This window comes from Lutjanus erythropterus, chromosome 17 (genome assembly GCF_056507025.1).
Source record: "Lutjanus erythropterus isolate fLutEry1 chromosome 17, fLutEry1.hap2, whole genome shotgun sequence".
In the NCBI taxonomy this organism is placed as follows: domain Eukaryota; kingdom Metazoa; phylum Chordata; class Actinopteri; order Lutjaniformes; family Lutjanidae; genus Lutjanus; species Lutjanus erythropterus.
The window spans coordinates 13,694,388-13,718,438 of NC_139333.1; the positions used below are offsets into that span (position 1 = coordinate 13,694,388).

General features: G+C 40.1%; 1 protein-coding gene across 2 annotated transcripts in view; it reads right to left on the reverse strand.

Annotated features, from left to right (window-relative positions):
• Nucleotides 1–24,051, reverse strand: part of ankfn1b (ankyrin repeat and fibronectin type III domain containing 1b) — a 184,431-nt gene that overhangs the window by 53,031 nt on the left and 107,349 nt on the right. For both annotated transcript variants that reach the window (XM_084741297.1, XM_084741298.1), the window contains one exon: nucleotides 14,207–14,250. In XM_084741297.1, the coding sequence (XP_084597423.1) occupies nucleotides 14,207–14,250 (44 nt within the window). The remainder of the gene's footprint in view (nucleotides 1–14,206; nucleotides 14,251–24,051) is intronic.

The following is a 24,051-nucleotide window of genomic DNA, read 5'->3' on the forward strand; positions in this document are numbered from 1 at the left end:
TATGATGCTATATACCGTGCAACGGTAGATATCTGTCTACCAGTAGAGATTTGGCAGCTCCCATGTTGGAATTGGTTTTGCCAAATCTCTACTGGCGGACATACGTCTACCACTGCAAGGTATATACAGACAGCATATAATACCCAGCTGCCTCACAAGGTGACGTGACAGTGACAGCTTGTGGCAGTATTGCACTTCTAAGCTGGTTTGCCACAGAGCAGGAGGCATCCAAAGAAGGCTGGTATTTATTTGCCCCTGTTAATCTTAAAACTTGTAACACTTGAAATTAAGAGTTCCCATTTGGAACATTAAAGCCTCCAATTTGAAAGACATTTGTTTTGTATATAATCAAATAAGATGAAGTATGGGAAAGTATGCATTTAGCTCATACACTGTTGTGCCCAAATATAGTCTCAGAATTTTTTTTTAAGTATTCTGCATACTGCAAGCATACTGTTAGCTTTCTGGCTCACAGCTCAGCTATAGAGTTCATGAGCTAAAAGATATATCAAGTCATATCTAAGGTTTATCTTATTTACTGTAGTGAACATTTACATTGCTACAGAACCTTATGGTATGGTAATGATTGTTCCAGGTCTTAGTCACACCCTCAGGTGTTACCAGTGAAATGCATCATGGCTTATGAAAAACTTTGATTTTGGTTAACTGGTTTTAACTGGTCCTTTGGCCAGTGACAGTGGTATAAGCAGGATAAGGCCCTTCAAGGTTATCATAATCAGGCATTAACTGACACCTCGTCGATTTATGGTGTTATAACCGCTTGGAAAGAAACCAAACTGGACAGTGTAGTTTTACATTGGTTAATTAGACATAAATGTCCAATTTGCACCATTTTTGCAAGTTATATTTTGCCTTATTTATCATAAAATCCCCTGACCTGCTTTTATAGTCCTAGTAACTGCAAGATATGATAACTGTTCCTAATATATCCCCTCAATGTGAAAGCCCACCACTGCCTCACTGCAATGTGACTTAGATTATGATCTTGCCAGCATTAGTAACTTTCCCCAATCCTGCAGCACAAGAGTGCTTTTGTCAACACTGAATGCCTTGTGTGGTGATACGGAGAAAATGTTGACCCACGCTCACATACACATTTCAGGCCCTTGCACACACTTTCACACTGTCACTGCGAAGGATCGCTTTCTTGCAAACAACTCACCTAATGTCACTTTCCCTCTCTGTTCTGTTGCCATGGCAGCAATTAACTGTTCAGAGGTATTCATGTGCAGAACAAATTCTGCTAAAGAACTGATTGTTCTTGCTCACAGTACACAAAGCTATCGACTGTGCACTTTGACCCCGCTCATAGCCTTGGTAACCCACTGCTATTTGAGAGCAGAGTTAAGACTGCGTGGAATTCTAGCAAAACCACCACAGCTCAAAGACGTGAGCTGCAGAGAGAAGCTTATTTACACTGCAGACAATATTCATGATTTTTATGAGTGATACTACTGAATTATAAATGTTAATAAATTACCCCCATTCCCCAAAGTGTTAATTATTAGAGTCGTAAGCAGGCCTGGAAATTCATCGTTTCAGGAGCAAGGCCACTTGGCTTTAGATGTTTTTTTGAGGATACAAAGGCCAAATGTCATTGGCAGCAAGGCCATCAAGTAAAACAATAACTTTAAGTCCACGGAAATTAAGTCAGTTTAACTTAAAGATGAAGGATGATTTTAATTAGGTTCATTTTTTTCCTGGTTTATTAACACTAAGTACAGGGACATTAGAAGTCATTTAGAGGTCAGTCTACATTGACATCAGACTAAATAGCGTTTGATATGCTGTATAATAGTATCCCTAAATGTTAAGAAACTTTCTTGAAAAAGTCACTGAATTATTTTGAGAAGGCTCTCATTATTTTAAGATACTAAGTCATACTAAGTCTGTTAACAGAGACTTCAGTCTGCAGTGTAAATCACAGTGACATCAGACTTCATGATCAAAGAACATTTACATTACGTTGACATTTCTGTCCATGTTTGCACGCTGTGTGTGCTGCATCACACTGAAATAGCCCAGTTTTCCAGCGGTTCATGTCAGGCTCCAAATCCAACTCACCACTGGTTGTGTGTGCAGCGTTTCACTTGATGTTGTCCAGTCAGAATCTCAACAAAAGACACTGGTGTCCATCAACTGTACTGAAAGTGTTGGGTGTCAAGGCCAGTGAGGCCCTTTGAGGTCCATTAGGCCAAACAGAGGGGGCACAGCATCCATGGCTGTCGTGACCATCGAGAAATTCCTGCCCTGGTTATAATTCATTCATAAGTAATGTAATTTAAAAATAACGATACAAGTATTATTTTAGTATTGCATTACGTAATTTTTTTTTATGTTACCATTATTCGAATCATAAATAATTAATAATCTCTGTTATTTCTATCTTCAGAATTTCTTCTAATCAATAATAAACTATTATAGTTTAATACTGTTTTGCATTTCTGCCCTCAGGATGACACCATACATTGTATTTATGTATCTGATTAATGGGAAATAATGCAACAAATCATGCTCAGCAGGGCTTCTCTGATCATACAGAGACATGTTTATAAAGGGATCCCACTGAAACCAGCAGAATGCTATGCATTACACAATCTACGTGGTCTGTCTGAGGTCGGGCTGCCCTTAACCACAGATCTTATTTCAGATTACTAAGGCACAGACACTATAGTAAATCATAAGCAGGACAGACAAATACCTGACCCTGTTTCAGCAATTATGGGCAATGGCCGCCTACCTAAAACAACTATTTTGGAAAGGAGGGAAAACAAAGCGCTAGGATTACTTTCATCTCTGTCTCCCGCTTATGGCTTCGTATCCCTGCCAATGGAACTCTAATACGCCAAAAAGAATGTGGGCACCCACCCATATAACAGATACATGCAAATGAAATGGATGCAAGCACACACGCACACATACAAAAACCCAGTTTAATTCGGGAACATACCCCTCAATGTGTTTCATTAGGCAAACAAAAAGGCTTTCAGTGGTCCAATCATAAAAGAACGCAGCCAAGCTATGAACATTGCTAATTAAAATCTGCTCAAAGAAAGCCTTGTTTTCCACTCACCATCTCCATCCAAACCCATGTCTGTGTGTACGTCTCTCTACATGGTGGAGGCCGCTTTTATTTCACTTGGACTGAGGTCTCACCAATAAAACGTACCGATATTTCTTCAAGCTAACAAGCTTTTCCTTCAGTTGTGATACGATTACATTATCTCAATTGCTTACTGAAAAGTGTAATGTTTAATCGCTGGTAGCAGTGGGGGTCAATAAATGAGGAGCATTATCACAGCAGTCTGATGCATAACACCTGATGCACTCTGGAGTCTGATGAATTTGCATCTTATTACTATAAAATTGCATCAAAACGATATGATGCATGACTAAAATCAAGTAAATACAGAGCAAATATGTTGATGAGAAGGATAATTCTTCTGGCACCCACATGAATCCAAAGACAAGCGGAGGCATTTAACAACCAACTCACTGCCACAACAGAAAAATCTTTAACAATAACTGCCACAACTTCTAGCGCTAATGATCTAACCATAAGGCTGCGTGCCAAAGGAAGGGACTCTGTTATCACCCTACGCACATCTTCTCATATGCTGCCCATCCACCCACTACGGTAAACAGAGATATTTCCATCTCGGCTCCTTTCGCTCCATCCCTTCATTAGCACGTCTCTGAGTCACACTAATCGTTTCATCTTTTTTTTTCATATGTCTCCCTTTTATTACTCCTGTTTTCCACGGAATCGGCACATACGGTACAGAATTTAGTCAGGGAGACAAAAATGAGGGAGGAATTCGGTGCCTTTTTTCACTTTGGTCGGCTCCCTGTGGTGTTGGGTTCGATACCATTCCCTCTGCGTTTGATGTGTGGCATAAGGCTGACTCAACACAGTGAGATATACCGATGATGGATCTGCAGTCAAATTAATCTTGAATTCAGCTGACAAGCCAGCAAACTATTAGAGACTGTAGCTGGAGTACCATACCGCTAAGAGGGAAAGGGCAAAGTGAGCGGCACCACAGACCGTTTTCTCTTTCCACTCGCTTTAGGTTAGGTGGGATAATAATGTGAATGTGATTTGGAGGAAAGTGATCTGGGGTAATTTAATAGCTATCACATCAGGGAAATGTGGTAACACCCGATTGAACATGCAGCAGCAGACACGCATGAGTGCACTACACACCTACAGTGTGAAGACACGCACTGTAATGTCAGTTGCTTCCTGAATCCAAGGAAGCAGAGGCATTGACTTTATTAGCTGCCCAAAAGCCAGGAAAGACATACAGTAACATAATAACGTTCAAGTCTTTGGGGATATAGGGCTGCATTACAGAAACTCTCTAACTTTCTAATGCTATCTTAACTATTTGGTAACCATGGCAATTAGATTTAGGACTTGATATAGGAAAAAAAAAGCCATTACAGAGGCTGTAATACAGAAACCTATCTTAAATCTTAAGTTAAGATTGGAAGAGTCTAAAATAGATTTTTAAAATTTTGGTATAACAGAAGCAAATCCTAACTAACTTTGGGAATCCCATCCTATCTTATCTCAGGTTATGAAATCCTAAAAACTCAATCTAACATCAATTTGTCTACAACTTGTTGCAGTGATAAAAAAAAAAAAAAGAGATGGTTACAATGTTGTTCATCGAGATGAAAAAGTAGTGTTGGTTGCTAGGTAACAGATGCAAAATCTGATAAGCAATTCTGGATTGAGTATTTAGGATTTCCTAACCTGAAATAAAATAGGATGAAATAAGATAAAATAGGATTCCTAAAGTTAATAAGAATTTGTTTCTGCACTACCAAACTAGGAAAACTTATCAGTTAGACTCTTTCTATCTTGTATTAAGATTTAAGACAGGGAGTTTCTGTGTACAGACCCTGGACCTGCCCTGATAGAATATGAAAGCCTTATCACTGCTGTCAAAAATCTACGTAAACCTGACAACTGTCAGCAGTCGGCACATCACAACACATAACATCATATGACATTGTAAACCAATAATAATTCTGCACAGAATCTTATAATTCTCCACATAAACCTCCAGCTGGTCTCCTCTAGGACGCAGAAAAGCTGATAAAACCTTGTGGAGCCTGGATCTTAACCCCCTGTATCAGTGCGCTCAGTACTGCAGCACTGCTGCTGGCCTGTAAGGGTTCACGGCTCACTGGCTGACTTGTTAAATTGTGAATAAAGAGTGAATATGAGAGCGTGCATGTATTCCAGTACATCACTTTGCAATTTGCAGTAAATATGCTATCATTTAAGTGAATGAGTCTGCATAGCTTATGTGAGTCCATGGTTGTGGATCTGTGTGCCAGCCTGAGTTCTAAACCGAGGTTTTAGGAGGCCTGGCCTGACTGAGGTGGACACCCCTCTGGTATTATGTTTATGGCCTTGAAACAGCTTTAAACATAGACACACACACACGCACAGGGCACCCCACTTTCCCCCATCAACCCACAATTGAGCACGGCGTCGAGATTCCAATCAGGGTTGAGCCAGCAGACTGAGGGGATTATTTATGCTGGAAAGGAGACGGGAACCTCGAGGAGGGAGAGAGACGTGTGCGTGTTTCTCACATTTCTATACTTGTGAGAACCAAAGGTCTATCTCAATGATAGAAAGTTGAGCAAAATTCTACAAAGTCAACATTTTTCCAGCAACCACTTAAAAAGCTAATTTACAGTTAAATCTTAGGTTAATGGTTTAAAGTATTAGGATTAGGTTTAGGTCTGGGAAAGAGTTAAAGTTGTGCATTGACAGGAGAAAGTTTGTGTTGGGCATAGGAGCAGGGAAACACACACACACACACACACACACACACACACACACATACAGTACACACACACACAAACAAAAATCCCTTTCAGACAGATGACGCGACGTGGGTTAAACCCGCGTTGGCGGTCAATCTGAATGAGTCAATGTACATCATCGACCCTGGCTTCACGGCCGTCCTCTCGACCTGGGTCGAATGCGGGTTGGATGCATCTTTGCTTTGGTCAACAGGCGTTTATGTTCGGGAAGAAAATCCAATTTAGTGTTATTGAACAACATTAACGAGTACTTAACTACAAAAAAAAAGTTTCTTTTTGTTGGCAGTGTGGATCTACACACAGAAATTTCTGACCTAACAAGGAATGCCTGAACATTGAATTCTCTCTGGCCTCTCTGAGGTTAACGGCAGGAAGGAATGATGATGCGATGATGAATCGCCTGTTAGATTGCCTTATTTGTGGGTGAGAAATCAGTCAGTAGGATAATTAGTGGATGGAGCCACTGTGATGTCACCCACTGGTTTGTGGATTGCAGTTTGAAGCCTCGAGTATGGCATCATGGCCATATCGCCATCTTGGATTTTGCAACTAGAGCATTTACAGTACTGACGAGAGCGTGAAGCTGGTGAGGGAGATAATGGCACTTGGTTTTGGCTCAACCGTTTGGCAGGAAAAAATGGCAGCCTGCCAGGTTGTGATCTTTCTCTTATTACAGTTAAACAGTACACCAAGTTTGATGGTTTGATCTGCATTTTGTGAACCCTGTGTGCTGCACTGGACGGACTGAAAATGTTTTATCAATCACATGGTAGCCTCAACCTGAAGCATATCCTGCTTTACCCTAAATAGGACTATAATTTACTAAATTAATCTTATGCTGTATTGAAGAACACTTGAAAGTAGCGATTAAGACATAAATACACATTTATGTCTTAATCGTTAGTTTACATTTTTCCATTAGGGTGCATGCAAACAGACTTTATTTTGCAGCGAGTGGAGTCGCCCCCTGCTGGCCATTAGAAACAATGCAGGTTTAGGGCAATTCCACATTGGCTTCACTTTTCAGACCCTAAAGGCCTTTCCACTATTTAATATACCATCTATGGGTTTTTCACAATCACTGCCTGTCTTACAACTTCAAAGGTCATGTCCTAGAATGGATGGGGCTGTAATGGGAATTTAGAAATGCAGAAAATGCAGACTCTCCAGCCGGCCACCCTTATTATTCCGACTGAGCAGTGCCAGTAAAATCACTTAAGGTTAACTGGAGGACAGCACTGCGGAGTGAGAAAAAACAGCAAACTTGAATTCGAAATGTCTAAGTGGTGATCGCGGTTGAAATGCTGAGTTGGCTTGTTTGTACCAAAAGCAGTTTAATCCTGAAATCATATTTGTACAATTGTAAGCCAGCGAACTGCGTGCATCCAAAGTGTTGAGATGTTTTTGGGAAAGCTGATCACATTTTGATGTGTGGTTTCAAACTGGAAGGAGAGGTATGTTGTTGTGCAACATGATAGAAAGACATTTTCTCTGAGAATTCTGTCAGCTAATGTGGTCGTGAATATGGACTGTTTGTATGTTATGTTGTTAAGTGTGTGTGTGTGTGTGTGTGTGTGTGTGTGTGTGTGTGTGTGTGTGTGTGTGTGTGTGTGTGTGAATGCTGTTGTATTTAAACCCAGGATGAAAAGGGCTATGCCCTGCTGCTGTTTAAGTACTCCAAATTAAGCTCTCCTTCTCCCTTTGCATTTCTCTCTCTCTCTCACATGCACACACATGCACGCACGCACGCACACACACACACACACACACACACAATTATGACCAGGATGCCTTACCAAAACAATGGCTGTCTCTGCCTGCTCAGTTCTTTTGGCCTGGCAGCTCACTCTTGGGAAGTTCTCAAACAACCCAACATCACTGCAGCCAAGCCACATCAAATAAGCACACACACACACACACACACACACACACACACACACACACACACAGAGAGAGAGAGAGAGAGAGAGAGAGAGAGAGAGAGAGAGAGAGAGAGAGAGAGAGATAGAGGGATACATGCTGCTAACATTCACACAAGTATACACTCCTCAAATTTGTGATACACACACTGGATCAGCAGTTTGGTTACAAACACACTCTGCTGTTGAGAACATGTGTGCACACACACACACTAGATTAACTGTACAAATAGTCTCACACTCAGATAGTCAGCCAGCGGCAGTCTCCTCCGGCCCGCTGAGTTAGCTCCCTCTCCTACCACCATTACCACTATTGTAAATACTCCTCAATATGTATTTACACTGGGATTTCAAAACCCTGGAAAAAAAATGAGGTGAAAAGAAAAAAAGGCCTGGAAAAATGAAGGAATGTGTTACACGTCGGTGAGACAGCGGGAACCCTCAGTCCTTATTATCATTTCGCTAGAATTTGCCTTGGATTGGCCGTCTGGGGGATGAGATAGAGAGACAGAGATGTGGTGGGTCTGGTTATTTCCAACTGATGTAAAACGCAGGGACAGAAAGACAATTTAATTAAACTCCAATTTTTAGACTGAATTGAACTTCTTCTTGCATCAGCGTACAAAGGTTTATTCTATTTTGTTAATGCTGATGTTAATGCTTGGTGTGTATGCATCTTTACCTGTGCTCATTGGTCTATAGAGCTGCAACGATTAGTCGACTAATCAATTAGCTGACTGAAAGAAACTTAGGTGCCAACTATTTTGGTAACTGATTAATCCTTTCAGTCATTTTTCAATCAAAAATGATAAACATTTGCTGGTTCCAGCTTATAAAATGTGAGGACTTTCTTTGTCATTTGTGATAGTAAATGAAGAGTCTCTAGGTTTTAGATTGCTGAACAAAAGAAGCAATGTGGAATGTGGGAAAATTGTGAGGAGATTTTTTTTTATTTTATTTTTTATTAACATTTTTTCGACTAAATTAATGGAATAACTATGAAAAAAATCATTAGTTGCATCCCTAATGCCTGTAATTTCAAGACATTAATACTGTCTTCTGATCTGAGATGGTAAACATTGTGTTAATCAGCTCCATTCTGGACTTTTTGTACTGAACACTAAATGAAATTCATAAAACCTGGGGATGACATCAACATTGTGCCGCGATTTAAATGCTGCAGGGCTTCGGCTCCTCTGTCACCTGTAACCACGGCAACAAGCAGCTACTGCTGCAAGGAAAAGTCCTTTAACTGTGGGGAGCGTGGCAGTAAAACAACAGTGGGGTTTGAGACACGGTGTCCTCAGAGTGTAAAGACTGAGACTGTCTGTTAATGGAGGTAGGATAAGTTATCCTCCACAGATGACAGATACATGCATACCTCTTTGTAACAATAATGTGCTGATCTGACATCTATCGCTACCAGTCCAAAACTGGTCAAAAAAAATAATAATAATCTGATACAATAAGCCTAAAATATTACACAAATGTTAAACAAAAGGCACGCAGTAAAGAGGGATGTGTTATGAGTAACATGGACGAAGCTTGGTAGTGAGTGAGACCTGTTTTAGCCAGTTTTATTTAAATCCCTAATTTCAGTATTTGAATAGTGTTGACCAATCAAACATGCTGCAACAAGTTCTGTGTGAAAAAGTTTAAATAAAAAAGCAGCAGAACTGAGTAACTACATCATGTTGTGGGCTGTGTATGTCTGCCTCCATGGGAGTAGAAGATTTATTTCTTCATTTGAGCATGATGGTTTTGAGAAGCCTAGGTTAAGCAAACTATACATAATATTTTTATTATAATAATGTATTATTAACAGCTTAAAGACAGAATCTAACTGATATCATATCCGTAGATTCTCAAGGTTGTTGTATTGGTATCAGTCCTGAATGAGTTGTATTGAGCCACCAGTACTTTGCAGACATTCCTTTTTGTTTGCATAAATGTAAATATTGAAAGAAAAAAAGAGCACTTCATTGAGTAAATAACTTAATTAGCTCGCAGGCTACACAAAAGCAAGTTTCAAGTGCTGTGCATATTCCTCCCTTAAGTGCCGGGGGTTCACTTAAGGAAACCCCTTTATATCCAACACAGTAGATAATAAGATGTACAGAACATTTTCAATACGCCTATGAGACGTCTTCAGTTATTTTACTGTGGAACTGAGAATACACACTAACAGTATTTTAATACCTAAAGAAGTAAAAGACATTGCTAAGGAACAAATATCTCTTCTTACTAATCTTAGTCAATACACACACACACACACACACACACACACACACACACACACACACACACCCCTACGTCACCTCCATATGAGAACAATTACATGCCTTACTCCCATGAATAAATTAGTCTAATCAAGTTCTCTCTTCCCTGACATCCGTACCTAAATCCCTCACTCCATGAAAAAAGTGGAGCATCCCCCATCCTCCACGACACCCCCAGTGCCCCATTCTTCCATTATTCCTCCGTTCCTGTACCATCTGTACCCTGCGTAAGTAGAGACAGAAGTTAAGAAAGTAAAGTTTTCTAATAGTGAAAGAGTGCACGCTTTCATGAGCATAAAGTGTTAAAAGATAATATAAATGAAAACTGATGATTAAATAATTTAATCAACAACAAAAAAGTGATAAAAGGGCAAAAAAGTTTGATAAAAATTTCTAATGTCTTGATGAAAATTTGCCCGACAAATATTTTCTGGAAACATTTATGTCCATCCATGCATCCTTGATGGAAACTGGCTGCATCTTTCATCCTGCTTTGTGCAGGAATCCTCTGTGAGTTTGATGGATAGAAACACATAAAAACAGGTGTAACGTGAGACCTTACAGCACACCTGGTAATAAGCCTTACATAGACAGTCTGAACCACTTGTAAATGATCCAGTGATTACCTGCTAAGGCATGTCAAAAGAGAGCTGCAGTGGTCCAAGTGGGACAAAATAAAGGCATGAATGATCACCTCTGTCTGGAGGAACGATGAGTCAAAACTCTGAATTATTCAACCTGAGGGTAAACAGAGAAAAAACTCTAATTCTTGACACACGAGTGAGAGAATGAAATGAATGAATGATACTGAATATATTCCAACACCTTGCCAGGCAGAAATAAGCAAATATTTTACATTCTGGGGCTAAATGTTATCACCATCATAGTGATAGGATATAACTTAGATATAAGATATAAGAGATAAAACAGATGGGATTTTTTCTGGCAGAAGAGGCACTGCAGGGCGCTGAGATAAAACAAACAAACAAAGAAAAAAATCACTGTACATGGGTTTTGTTTCTACGACAACAATATCCTGAAAATTCCAGTCTAGTATTGTCCCTTTGGTTTTCATTGTCTATTTGAATATATCTGACATTTTCTTCACTGTGAGCACCAGCTGGAACATGCTTCCTCTCATGAGGCTCTTTTCCACATACATGTGCTGCCTGTCATGTATCCACCTTCTTTTACTTTTTCATGTCAGTTTCAGCTTGACAAGTTGTATTAAGTTCTACTGAAGAAAACCTAACATTTCTGATTATGCTGCTTCATACTAAAAGCGTGTAGATAACAAAATATCAGTGGACTTTTTTTTGTCAAGACACACCTTCAAACAGGTAGCTCAGATGCAAATCCTCACCTCACTGGGCAGACGCACCAAGTCAGTTTAAGTACAAACAGGACTGCAGGACAAAAACTTAACTTTAAACAACAGAGATTCAGTTAGAAGCTACAAAAATACTAAGAGACTTTTAAAACTCCTTCCTCTCTTGACATGAGTTGAGTCCAGAAAAAAACAAAGAAAGATAAAATCTCCTCCATTTTCCTGGTTACCAGGGTGATGAATCCCCACCTAATATATGACAGCTTCTCTGAAAAAAGCAATGATGATGACTTGATGATTTTCAACTAGAGGTGCTCGGAGTGGCTGCACAAAAAGAGACTTGGAAAAGAGACGCTGGGTGCAACGCCTTTTTTCCAGGCGGTCAAATGCTCTCATCTCATTAGGAACAACTGAAAAAAAGACACTGGCACTCAGAAAAAAAAAAAAAACACACTATGTGGACACAGGCCCTAATATTCAGCCTCAAAAGCAAACAACACATGCATACAGAAATGCTGTTCCTCGCCTGTTCCTCAGATTTGATTATTTTGAGATGAAAAACATGACCCTGTATGCGTGTGCATATTGTTTGCCATTTAACCTTCTATACAAGTTCATTTGTGCTTATTTGCATGTTTCCGCTGGCATAAAGAAATATGTATACCGAACAATTTCCTCTTTCCTTTCTCTTTGTCGGGGGAAGACTCCTGTTACTTGACACTCCATGATGATTCTATTGGCTCATGAATACAGCTGCCTGTCTCCTGGCAACAGATGTCTCCCACTTTGGCACACTGAGTGTTCACTGTGCCAGCACACCTGGCATATTAGACACATCGGATATGACAAAAATGTATAAATTTCATCTATGTTGCACCACATGTCCCACTATCAGGGTTCAGCCTCAAACACTCGCATTCTTACGCACAGATAGACAATGGCCAGCCATTGTGATTTTCACTTCTGGGAATTTTCAGTCACTTTCAGTTGGATCACGTTTCTGCATTTTTCGTTTGTTAAAGATCCAGGTAAAATGTTGCTGGACCTCTTTGCGGCATCACACACACAGATCTACATCTCTAGCATCTACAGTTCAAATACACAGCTGAAAAACGCATTTTACCAAAGAAAACACATGATCACACATGGGTTTAAGAGTACTGGGCTATCCTTCACAAAGGTTTCACTCACTGAAGCATCAGTTCAGCACTTTCAAAGGAGGACAGCAAGCAGAAAATCTTCTAATGAGTTAATTGACTAATTGATACAAAGTGAGACATCCTGAAACATCTTGGACAGGGATAAAGGGAAGATGGTGGTACTTTCCAGTCTCCTTTTACACAGAGAAACTCTAGGTGCACAGATCATGTTGACTGTACTGCTGATATGAAGAAACAAACAGGAGGGAGATATGTTGTGAAGATGGGTGTCCATGGCTTTGGTTGCTGGGCAACTACAATATACACCTAATTTGGTTTGATCTAAGTTCCTGCCTCGCTCGTCTTTAACTGTGTCCACTGTTGACTGACAGTGTGCACCTCCCTTTCTACATTTTTTCAAACTGTGATCCAAAGCATGCGTGTTACAATCTCTCTCTCTTTTGCCCAGAAACTCAAACCATTTTCTGATGCCCCAAAAATGCATATGTCCAAATAATTATATTAATATAAACACATGACAATATTGCATCTAATGGCCAGAATTAACTAGGTAGTCTGGGACAGCACTAATATTCTCTATCAAAATATTTGTTTGTTGTCCTTTTATGAGCCTAAACATGGTGCAGTAAGAAATGTTACTGGCAAGCAATTATTTATACTTATATATTACTTTACATAATATGTAAGTAAGTAATTAGCAAGGCCGATGCTTAATGAGCAAGTGAGAATATATTCATAGTAGTGGTTTGTTTGTTCAGATTAAGTTGATATTGAGTTTGTATTAATAGCAAATAGCAGTAATGGGAAAACTGATGGGTAGCCAATCAGAAAACAAAGCAGAATGAGAAGAATGATAGGGCTGGGCAATATGGACAAAATTTAATATCAAAATATTTTTTACCAATACCTCGATATTGATATTTATCAATACTGTGACAATATTGTAGGAATGACTACTGGTTCTTTTACAAAATATTAACACAATGAGATTTTTGATTAATAATCATCAGCAATATGAATATAATGACTAAGTGGGTAAAGGAAAATAACAGATCAGCTGAAACAGTCTGGTAAGTTCACAAAATGTAATTTTGAAATGACATCACTGCAGCCTTTAAAACCAGGAAAAGACAACTCAGATTCCTGTTCTGACTGATGCAAACAGTGCCATGAAAAGCTGGAGTGAGTGAGAGGCATTTACTGTTAGAGAATGGATTATGGGTCAGGCTTAGACCGACTTAACTTCCTTTTCAGACACACTCACACACACACAGACACATTGGAATTCACTGGCACCTAAACACAGGTAAATCAGGCCAGTTTCTTTAGGAATTGGGTTACCTTGAAAAACTGGTTACAGTTGAGCTGCCATATATTCCTCTTAAACAGGAATGACAAAATTAGCTAAAGTAATGAGTTTGGTAAACCAATTCATGCGTTCTGTGTCTTTCTGTACATGACTCAAGATCGGTGTTAGGAAACTTGCAATATTTTGTTACAACAAGACAGAAAGACAACCAAAATGAGCTGTTATTGTTACTTAAAGCTGCAAGAAGTTTAGTTTGTGGGAATATGTAAGGCCTATGGGAGTCAACCACATATTTGGTGTCTTTTGCTGTTTTCCTGAAATAAAATTAAAAGGGGACTTACTTATGCTTATGCTGATTCTCCTTACGGTCAGCCGAGCCCAGACTCTAGAAAAAATAGAAAGAACATTAGATTAGATAGAGAAGACATTATGATCAGGGATTCATCCAGCTACCTGGTGAATAACTGAATGCTGATAGTGATGGTAGTAATTAGTGTATTTTAGGCAGAGAAGCCTGTGACAAAAAATAAAAACATTTGGTTTTGCACAAAAGATATATTGCAGTCGAGGTGACCTACAGTTAATGTAAGTCTCAACCCTCCCACTAATCTGGACATTTAGCTTCAAGGCAACACCGATCAAATGATCAATGCCACACCGTAAGGTCATTACAGGGGTAAAGATCTCGTCCACCAGTGAAAAATAATTAGCTCCCAGGCTACAATTACAAACACTTTAATGAGTGGATTTACTTTATTCACAAGCATCAATCAAAATGTGGTGTCATTGTGCAACAGTGTGAGAGGAGGCAAGAACAGAGAGCGTGAGTGTAAAAGCCGTTTCCCTGATGAGAAAGTCAACTGAGTTCAGAAGCTCCGAGTGCATAAACGACACTACCTGCCAGCTCTGCTCAACAGGAGATGTTTGAATACATCCCTCTGGCAGAGTCGACTTGTGAGGCACACACACTGACACAAAAGCAAACTCATACACAAAGGTGCAGACACACACAGAGTTTCCCCCTGCTGTACACATCTTTTGGAGGTGTAGAACTCTCTGGTGATACGTGCTGAGACAGACAGGCCCAAATTAATGAGCAAAGCGACCTTCAAGGTCAGGAAAATACCAGACAGTTCGAGCCAGGCCTGAAATTACAGAATTTTAGGGGTACAAAGGTCAAATGTCAGGGTAGTGATGCCATCAAATAAAACAACAGTCCACAGATATAATGGGTAGATTAGTATATAATACAGATCTTGCTGTTTGTCACCGCAGACTCCAATCTGCAGTGTAAACCACAGTACTGTAGAGTAACATCAGGCTTGATGGTCAAAGAAAGTTTATATCACATCAACACATTCACACGGTCCCTTTCTCACACTCATCCTCAGTACTTTGTCTCTTCTGGAGACTTCTAGTTTCCTAGTGGTTCATGCCAGGCTCAAAATCTAAACCACCTAATAGCTAGGTCCTCAGTGTTTCACTTGATAATTCCCAATTAGAATTTCAACAAAAAAACACTTTTGTCTAGAGACTGACCCTAATAGCTGACTTAACTTTTAGTCTGTGCCAACAGTCTTAGTTTTCATTTATTCGTTAGTTACAGGAAAAAAAACACCTAAAATTTAATTCAGTAGTTCATTGTTAGGCTCGGGGGATTGTTGCAACACAAACTTTTTTTTTTACTGGTGCATTGCTGCAAACTGTGCTGTAGCTTTGAGTTAGCTCAGTTAGCGGTCCTATGGGATACAGCCACTGAGACCAGTGGTTGCTGGTTTGACAAGAAACACAGCACCTGAGGTGATTCAACGTTACAGCGGCTCCGACATGACTCTGACTCCAGGGATGATGAAGACACAGTGTGCTCAGTCTGGAACAGGAAGTGTGAAGCGACTGAGGAGAGAGTTTGTAACTTTGCCACTTAATTTGTAAGTACACATCGTCCACGGGGCTGATAAGTCTGCAAGTATGTGTTTTTGTGAAGCTGGAAGTTATTTATCCCTGTGTTTTAAGCAACAAGACTTATGTGAGGTTATAACATGTTGAAATAAATTAACAAAATGTTCTTTTGGTGCAAGCTCCTTCTCTATGACTTTCCATTAAAGTGTTTGATTGGTACTGTACTGCAATGCTTTAAAAAGAAGAAGTGAGAAAGCATTCCCTTCCTTTGAATCTCAAACTGAACATCAGAGAGAACTGTTGTTTTGAGTGTGAGTGTGTTCATGTGTGAGTGTGCTTTTATGTGTGCAGTGCTGTGACATTTTGACCAGCGTGCGACTTCTCTGTGTGTATAAGTCTGCATATGAGTTTCATCCCCCTGCTGGGAACAGGATAGGCCATACAGAGCGACTGACCTTTCACCTCCCTGCTCCCCCACAGTGCCCTCAGGAAGGACCACTCTGCCACGGGGGAAGGACAGGTGGGTGTCCTTCATTTGAAAGATACTGTAGGTCTGTCGGTGTGTGGAGGCGGAGTCAGCCACCTTTGATGCTGAATGATCTCATCAGAGCATGAATAAGGAGGCTGAGACTTAACTTCTTGAACGGCAGAAACTTTGTCTAAATTTTTTACATTACAGGATTTCCCATTAGTACAGAATTACAGGCACCAGCAGTGTTGCAGTTCATTGTGATGTCTGATAAATTTCTACGTGATTTGAATAACGAATTTTCAGCGTTTGGCTTCTGAATGAAATATTTTGACCCTACAATAGCCAGCCCACTTGGCCACTTGGGCTTGTGGAAACAAGTTGTGAACACTGATAAATGATCACATTTTAAGCTGGCAAAGCTGTTCACAAACAGTTGCTTAGTTACAGGTACATCGGTTACATAACTGAAACTCGATATAAAGCTCTGTGAGGCGGCAGATTCAGGTGATAACTCTGTCATGTACAGTTACAGTGACAAAATAAGAATGAGCTATTTTGAGATCATTACCAAAATTAGTATGCCAAATAATTCAGTCCCAACAATTTTCTTCTTGTTGTATTTTTATGTACAGGAAAAACATGATTAAGATATCTTTGAAACAGATGTTTTTATAGGAATTATGAAGGTATGAAGGTAATAAAGTTCTAGAGAGAGATAGTTGATTGCTGAGTCTCATATCCTGGTTATGAAACACTTTTTGTTTTGAGAATGACTCAACAATCATCTCTCATCATCTCCCTGTGACTGGCAAAAGTCTCAGATCGAGGCTAGATTTACGACAGCCAGGAGGAGTAGAAGTCTAGTTTCCTCTCAGACCACATGAATTGTATTATGCTTAAATATTATGGAACTTTTGCTCAAGGACGCTAAAAAACAAAACAAAAAAAAAACTGCCTACCCCAGCTTTAACTATGATCTAAATGCTTCATCTTTGAATTATGCAATAACACTATCTTATAGCCTGATTACATCCTGGAGATTGATAGAATTCATTTTGGAAAAACTTGTTATGTATGACCAGTAGAAACAATTATGACCAAACACACAAATCTATACGCATTTTACATACGCCAATATGCCACGCACACTATTCTCTGTCAAATATACAGCATGTTAACTAATCAAAACAAGCTTCAATTAAAATGCTGTTTTCATTATTGATCAATCAGCTGGCATCAAATTAATGGCATCTGAAGATATTTTGCCTGCTTCTCATGAACTTGCTACACGGTGTTCATACAACTTGCCATCCGAACCCTCTCACCTCTGTCCACCTGTGCCCACAGAAAGCATCACTAACAATCACACAAAAATAAGAGCAAGATTCATATGAGGGCTGACAGTTCATGTGCAGTCTCAGCTGCTCATACAAAACCCTTCGCTCTCCATGCATCTTGTATCCTTTCTGTCGCTATACAGTCCATAAATCCCCCTGAGCCAAAAAATAAACACATTTCCATAGATGGTGGTAACAGGAGACATCACACCTGCCAACTAATGGAGCTAAAACCTCAGTCTTAATGACAGTGAGGGAACATATGGGACACAATTAGCAGGACTTACACAACAAGCCTAAGAATTAAATTTATGTACATCTGAAAAAAGTGACGATGTATGAATAAGTCCACTTTTAGCCACAGACTTAAGTTTGCATCTTTCTTAGTGTGAGCTTATGCAGTATGGAAGCAGTTGTGTGAATGCATACCTTTACAGCAGGTACCAAAAAACCTGGCATTCCCTTACAGCTGTTAGATTATCCTGACGATATAGTGTTCTTTCCACAAGCCTAAAAAGCATATCTTTCTTCAAATACTGACTCACAGGCAGTAATACACACACAGAACACCATCGTATTGGCAGAATACCTTCACTTTGCATCCACTGATTCCAGCGCGCACACATACCTGTCGAGTCCAACCATGTGAACCCAGTCGGAGAACGTTAGTCCACTCTCCCTGTCTTCTTTTTCTCTCTTGTTTCCAAAACCCAAAGTCCTCACTGTGGTGCTCCAGCGGTGGCCGTAATTGCTGTGCACCTGTCCAACTTCAACTCTTTAGCTCCGTTTCCCTCCCTCCTGATCTAACTCTGCTCTGTTTTCCTCTCTTTCCGTCTAAAGCCGCTGGTCACACGAAGGTTTGCGAAGCTTGCGCTGATGGTGGCTGCTACCTCCACTGACTTGTTGTACTTTAATTGTCGTTGCTAGGCGATAAGCTTCTCCAATTCTGCACACAGTGAGAAGGGGAGGACAGGAGAGGAGGGGGGAGAAAGTGAGAGAATAGTTGGCAGGGGTGGGGGTGGGGGGGTGTGGAGGGGAGCTCGGAGGAAATGCTCATTATAAACACAGTAGCCTGAGGAGATTGATCGACGGGGGAGGAAGGGACAGGTTTACATGAGGGGAAGAAGTTGTGCAGATGAGAGACATGGATGGATGGAGAAGAGCAGGTGCACTTCCATATGCAACCTGGAGCGCTCAAGCCAGAGCAACAGCACAGCTGGAGTATTCACCATTATTCTTTAAATCGACAAAAATTCAGAGAACTTCTGTACAGGCATTTAATCAAATCTCATCATCAACAAATCTCTTTCTTGGCTGTTTGCTGATTAAATGCAGAAAAACTGAGACCACGGCATTGTTTTCCAATTATGTTTGGAAGGAAAGCTTACATGTAGACTCAGCAGTAAATGAACAATTAGCTAATTATCTATTTGGGCACTTTGACTCATCTTCCTGATGATAATTATTGTCTTTGGTATAAACAGGTGTCTAAAGCTGACAAACAGCTCAAATCAGCATTTTTGCATCCATTTTTGTTGTTGTGTATCTCTCTCTTTTGAATGGAATCTAACACCATTGTTGCAGCTGTCAGAATGATGAAAGATTTATATGGAATTTGTATGAAGTGAGCAACATTTTTTTTTTACAAAATTTGCACAATGTGTGATTTCTTTCATTAGGTAATAATAGCAGCTAGTCATCAGCATACAGTGGTTGATGAGAAAAAAAGAGCATATTTCAACAAGGTTCCCATATGTCATTGTTTATAGTGCTTAGAGTTGAAACAATTAATTGATTAATCCACTAGTCAATCAAAAAGTAGTTGCAACTATTTTGATAATCAATTAACTGTTTCAGTCATTTTTCAAACAAAAATATCAAACATTTGCTGGTTCCAGCCTCTTAAACGTGAGGACTTGCTGCTTTTCTTTGTCATTTATGATAGTAAATGAAGAGTCTTTGGGTTTTGGACTTGGCTGGGCATACGAAGCGATTTGAAGTGGGAAATAGCAATGCATTTCCTTATTTTTTTTTTTGGCATTCTATAAACTAAACAATCAATTGATTAATCATGAAAATAACCTGTAATTAAATGATGATTCTCTCAAAATGAAAAAGATTTCTATTACACAGTTTTGCTGACCACCAAATTTACAGTGGGAGTGGATGATTTCAGTCACTTCTACTTTCAGACAAATTTTAATTAGAACAAAAAAAGATGATCACCACTTAAAACATGAGCAACATTTCTGCATTAGTGTACAGAATCTGACCAGTGTTTCCCACACAAAGCTGACTCACATGGGACCTGTTGGCCCGTGATATCCTGGAGACTAGCCCATTACGTAAGATGTGCGCACGACACACTGATAAGGCACTGCAGCCCATAAACTGGTCATTATCTACCGTGTGTCATTCCTGCAACGCTTTCATTATTCCGTTTTAGTCATTTTTCTCATTATATAAACGAGCTGTGAATAATATAGTCTGGGTCAATCAAACTGAAAGAGGGATTTACATGGCTGAGAAAATATGATTGTCATGCCGGTGTGCTCTGTTGCAGCACACATCTTGCATGGATGTGTGATACGTTCAGTCTCAACTCCACTCACGCGGGCTGATGGCATCACTTGCGACTGAGCTTGTCAAGTCACCAGGTTTTAGAACGCAAAGGTAATGCACCTGTTTCAACAGCCAGTCAGTTAGCTCATAGCAAAGTCAGACAGTCAAGTGACAAACTGCATTTAAAGATATTTCGTTTCCAGTCAGAGAGGAGTAAAAAACGGACTTTTTCAACTTTTCAAACAGATTCGATTTGATAATCGCTTAACAAAATAGTTGGAGATGAATTTGATAGTCAATTAATCATCAATTAACTGTTGCCGCTCTACTGGACACGTCACAACAATGAGTTCTTGACCCACAGGTTGAGTATCAGTTGGACTATTATTATACTGTATTATTATAAGGACTACTAACAGCAATCAGGAAGCACATGTGGAGAGTACTGCTTATGACTGGTAGGCAAATCATGCTTCCTCTTACAGTAACAGCCCACCCACTTAGACTTTAGCTCTGGTGAATGTCAATATTAATCAATTTAGTCATGAAATCTACATTGTGCTTAGTAGCGGGCGACCTTTAGCGCGACTAACTGCTGTGGGTGAGTCTCCATGTGTAAGTATGAGAGACAGTATGTGTGCGTATGGTGCTGGCGTATGGTGTGTTATGACTCACTGTGTGTTTTCAGTGTCTGGCTGTGGGCACATACAAATCTCTGCCACCTCATTGTCCACTGAGTGAGTACTGTGCAGCCTGTGCACAGAGTGGTATAGGGAGCATTACTCATTGCTGGTGGAAATGTCAAACATACTGGTACTGCTCAGAAAAGATACACAGGAAATACTGTCATAGTTTCTTTTTTTAACCCTCCCAGTCCTGCTTGAGTTCATCCACCCCCCCCCATCCACCATTGGTTTCTGCAACAATAAAGTCCACCTGCCAATATCTGGGGCTGAGACTAGAGGAGATGTGAGGACCCAGCATGCACCACTGAGGGGCCGCAGCAGGTTTTCCCCAACACCTGTCAGTCAGGAAGAGCTTTTCTAATTATAACTCGTACACACAATTACACACGCATCCCAATACATCCACACACAGCACTTAATCTCATACAAGCACGCAACCACACACACATTTAGCAACTTCCTTGAAGGGCTCTCAATGGGTTCCTGGTGGCCTTTCGGTGCATCCTTCCTATACAGGCTCCTGGGACGACAGTATGACAGCTGGCTGCAGGATACACACTGCACACTGCCAAGACTCCCATCAACAACAATGTAATAATACTACCACTAATAATAATAACGGCAACTTAGCGAGATGCAGTTATTATATTCCAAGAAGCTCTAAATTACTGTACTATAAAATGTTCCTCTGACTTACTTGACAGATATATTTTGCTGTTGATGGAGGTATAAAGCAATAAAAGCAATAAAAACATACAAATCTCTCTCTCCAAGTTAAGGTAAAAGGATATTAATATATAAAGCTATAACACTTAAAATAGTAGAAGAATAGTAGTAGAAAGTAGAATAGCTTTGAAGCTCAACTCTTCCAACACTGTGCCAAACAAGCAACAGTTGCCCAGTAAATAATCCAAACTGTGAGTTTATGACAGTTACAGTGAGTGCAGTCCATCTTGCTAGTTGTTACGCCATCAGGGTCAATGAATTTTTAATGCTTATCGATTGCCAGATATGTTTGGACTGAGGGCAACATTCTGCATGCTACGGTAACAAAGCACAACCCAATTACAAACAACAGCTAGTAGCAGTCAACTGGGGGGCCTCCTACGCATCTTGGTTGGCAGAGGGAAAGACGGGTGAGAAGTTGAAAAGAAGGAGAGATAAAAAGAAAAAGAAACCATTTAAATACAAAAAACTGCAGGCAAATGGGGAAAAAGAAGGGGAAGATGGTAAAAGACAGCCAAAAAATTTGAAATTATGCATGTGTGGGTGGTTGTTATTGGTACAATTATAGTCTAAAAGTTGACTAAAGTTGGGAAGAAACTGAAAATCACCACAAGGTGTTTCTGGGTTTATACAAGGTCGCATAATGTGTAATGTGCTATGGAAACAAATACACTCGTAGGCACTGGAAAAGGACGTGTGAGGTTCGGATTTAAGAGCAGAAGACAGTCGGCGTCTTTCAACATGCAGCCAGATCAGCTGGATGCACTGCTGAGGACCCAGAGGAGAGGAGGAGAGCAGGAATAAGAGCCATGCTAACCCAGCGTGGACTTAAGGCTGCTAATGGCTAATGTCCAGTCAGGACAATGAAAAGGACTAAATCAGACTCAGGCTGGGAAAAGTTGATGGACAGTGTTTCCCCGCTGTTAAGATATTGACCAAATCATCATAACCATCATCTGCTGCTGTTTACATTCAACCTGACACAAACTCAAAAAATGCACTCCAGTTATTTCCTGGTTGTATATGTGTATATGCATATATGTAAATAACTGTATATATTGTTTTATTTTATTTTATTGTATTTTTTTAATCCTATTTTATTCTATTTAATTAATTATAACTGCATGTGTGTGTAGCCTGATTGAACTGCAACTCTAATTTCCTCCTGTGCTGTATGAAGAGTTCAAATAATTTACTGTGCGTGTTCAGAATAGAAGCAGTAACATGTTCAACAAATAAACAAAAACTAATGCAGGGAATTGAGGAATAATAAGTTCTTTCTTTCTCTCTTATCTTTCTGCTCGCCCCTCTGACCGTCATAAGGCGGCAGCTCTCTCCTTCACTCCACGCACAAATCCTCCAACTGCCGGTTCATCTGCTCGCCTTGTCTCTAACCCCTGAGCTTCTCCTCCATCCAGCAGGACCTCCGTCTGCTCAGGCCCCACAGCTGCTACTACCAGAGACACTTGGAAATGTCATCAGGCGGCACGGCATCAATTTCCGTAGTTATGCTGATGATGCACGACTGTTTCTCTCCCAAGCTGACACAGAGACAGACGCATGCTTTTATTACCTGCAGAATTGACTATTGTAATGCTCTACTTTTGTGGTCTTCCTAAGAAAAACATTGCTCGATTACAGTTATTACAAAACTCAGCTGCACGTGTGCTGACGAGGACCAGAAAGAGAGCACACGTTACACCAATTTTAAAGTCTCTGCTTAACTAACTGACTTTCAAAGCTCTTAATGGTCTTAGTCCTATCTATTTATCAGATTTACTTTTATCGTATGAAGCCTCTAGAACCCTCAGATCTTTTGGTAGTGGCTGATTAATTATCCCCAAAGTTAGAACAAAAACCCACGGTGATTTCATAGCTACGGTCCACGTCTGTGGAACAGCGTGCCTGAAGACCTGAGGGCCGCAGAGAGTGTCCATATTTTTAAAAGCAAACTGGGGATTGTTTTATTGTTTTCTGCATTCTGTTTTGTATTAAAAATAATGCAGTATAAATAAAGTCTGATTGATTGATTGATTGATTTCTTTTCTTTCTTTCTTTATTTATTTCTTCTAGTCTCTCTTGTGCTAATCCATTTTCCACTGTGGCGTTAGACAGAATTAATAGGGCTCTTAAAAACTCAGACACTTCTGAGGCAAGGACAAAAGAGAGAAAGAAAACAGATGACAAAAGAGAGCTGAAAGACAGATACATGACATCAATGGGAAAACAAATGGACTGAAAGACAGGATGGCTAGCAGGACGACAGTCTAGACTAGCCAGCTAGACAGGTACATATTAACAGGTGGGCAGGTGTATATAAAGAGAGGAGACTACAAGATGACTGAAAGAGAAAGTTTTAGTTGGTGTCACACTTCCTGATTTCACTGACCAATCAAAATGTGTCACCAGTTCTGGGTGACAGATGAGAGAGTGACAGGGCGGGTCTTCTCTCGCTCTGTCTCCACTTTTACAATGTCATTATTTGTACAGGATTCCCCCTCCCA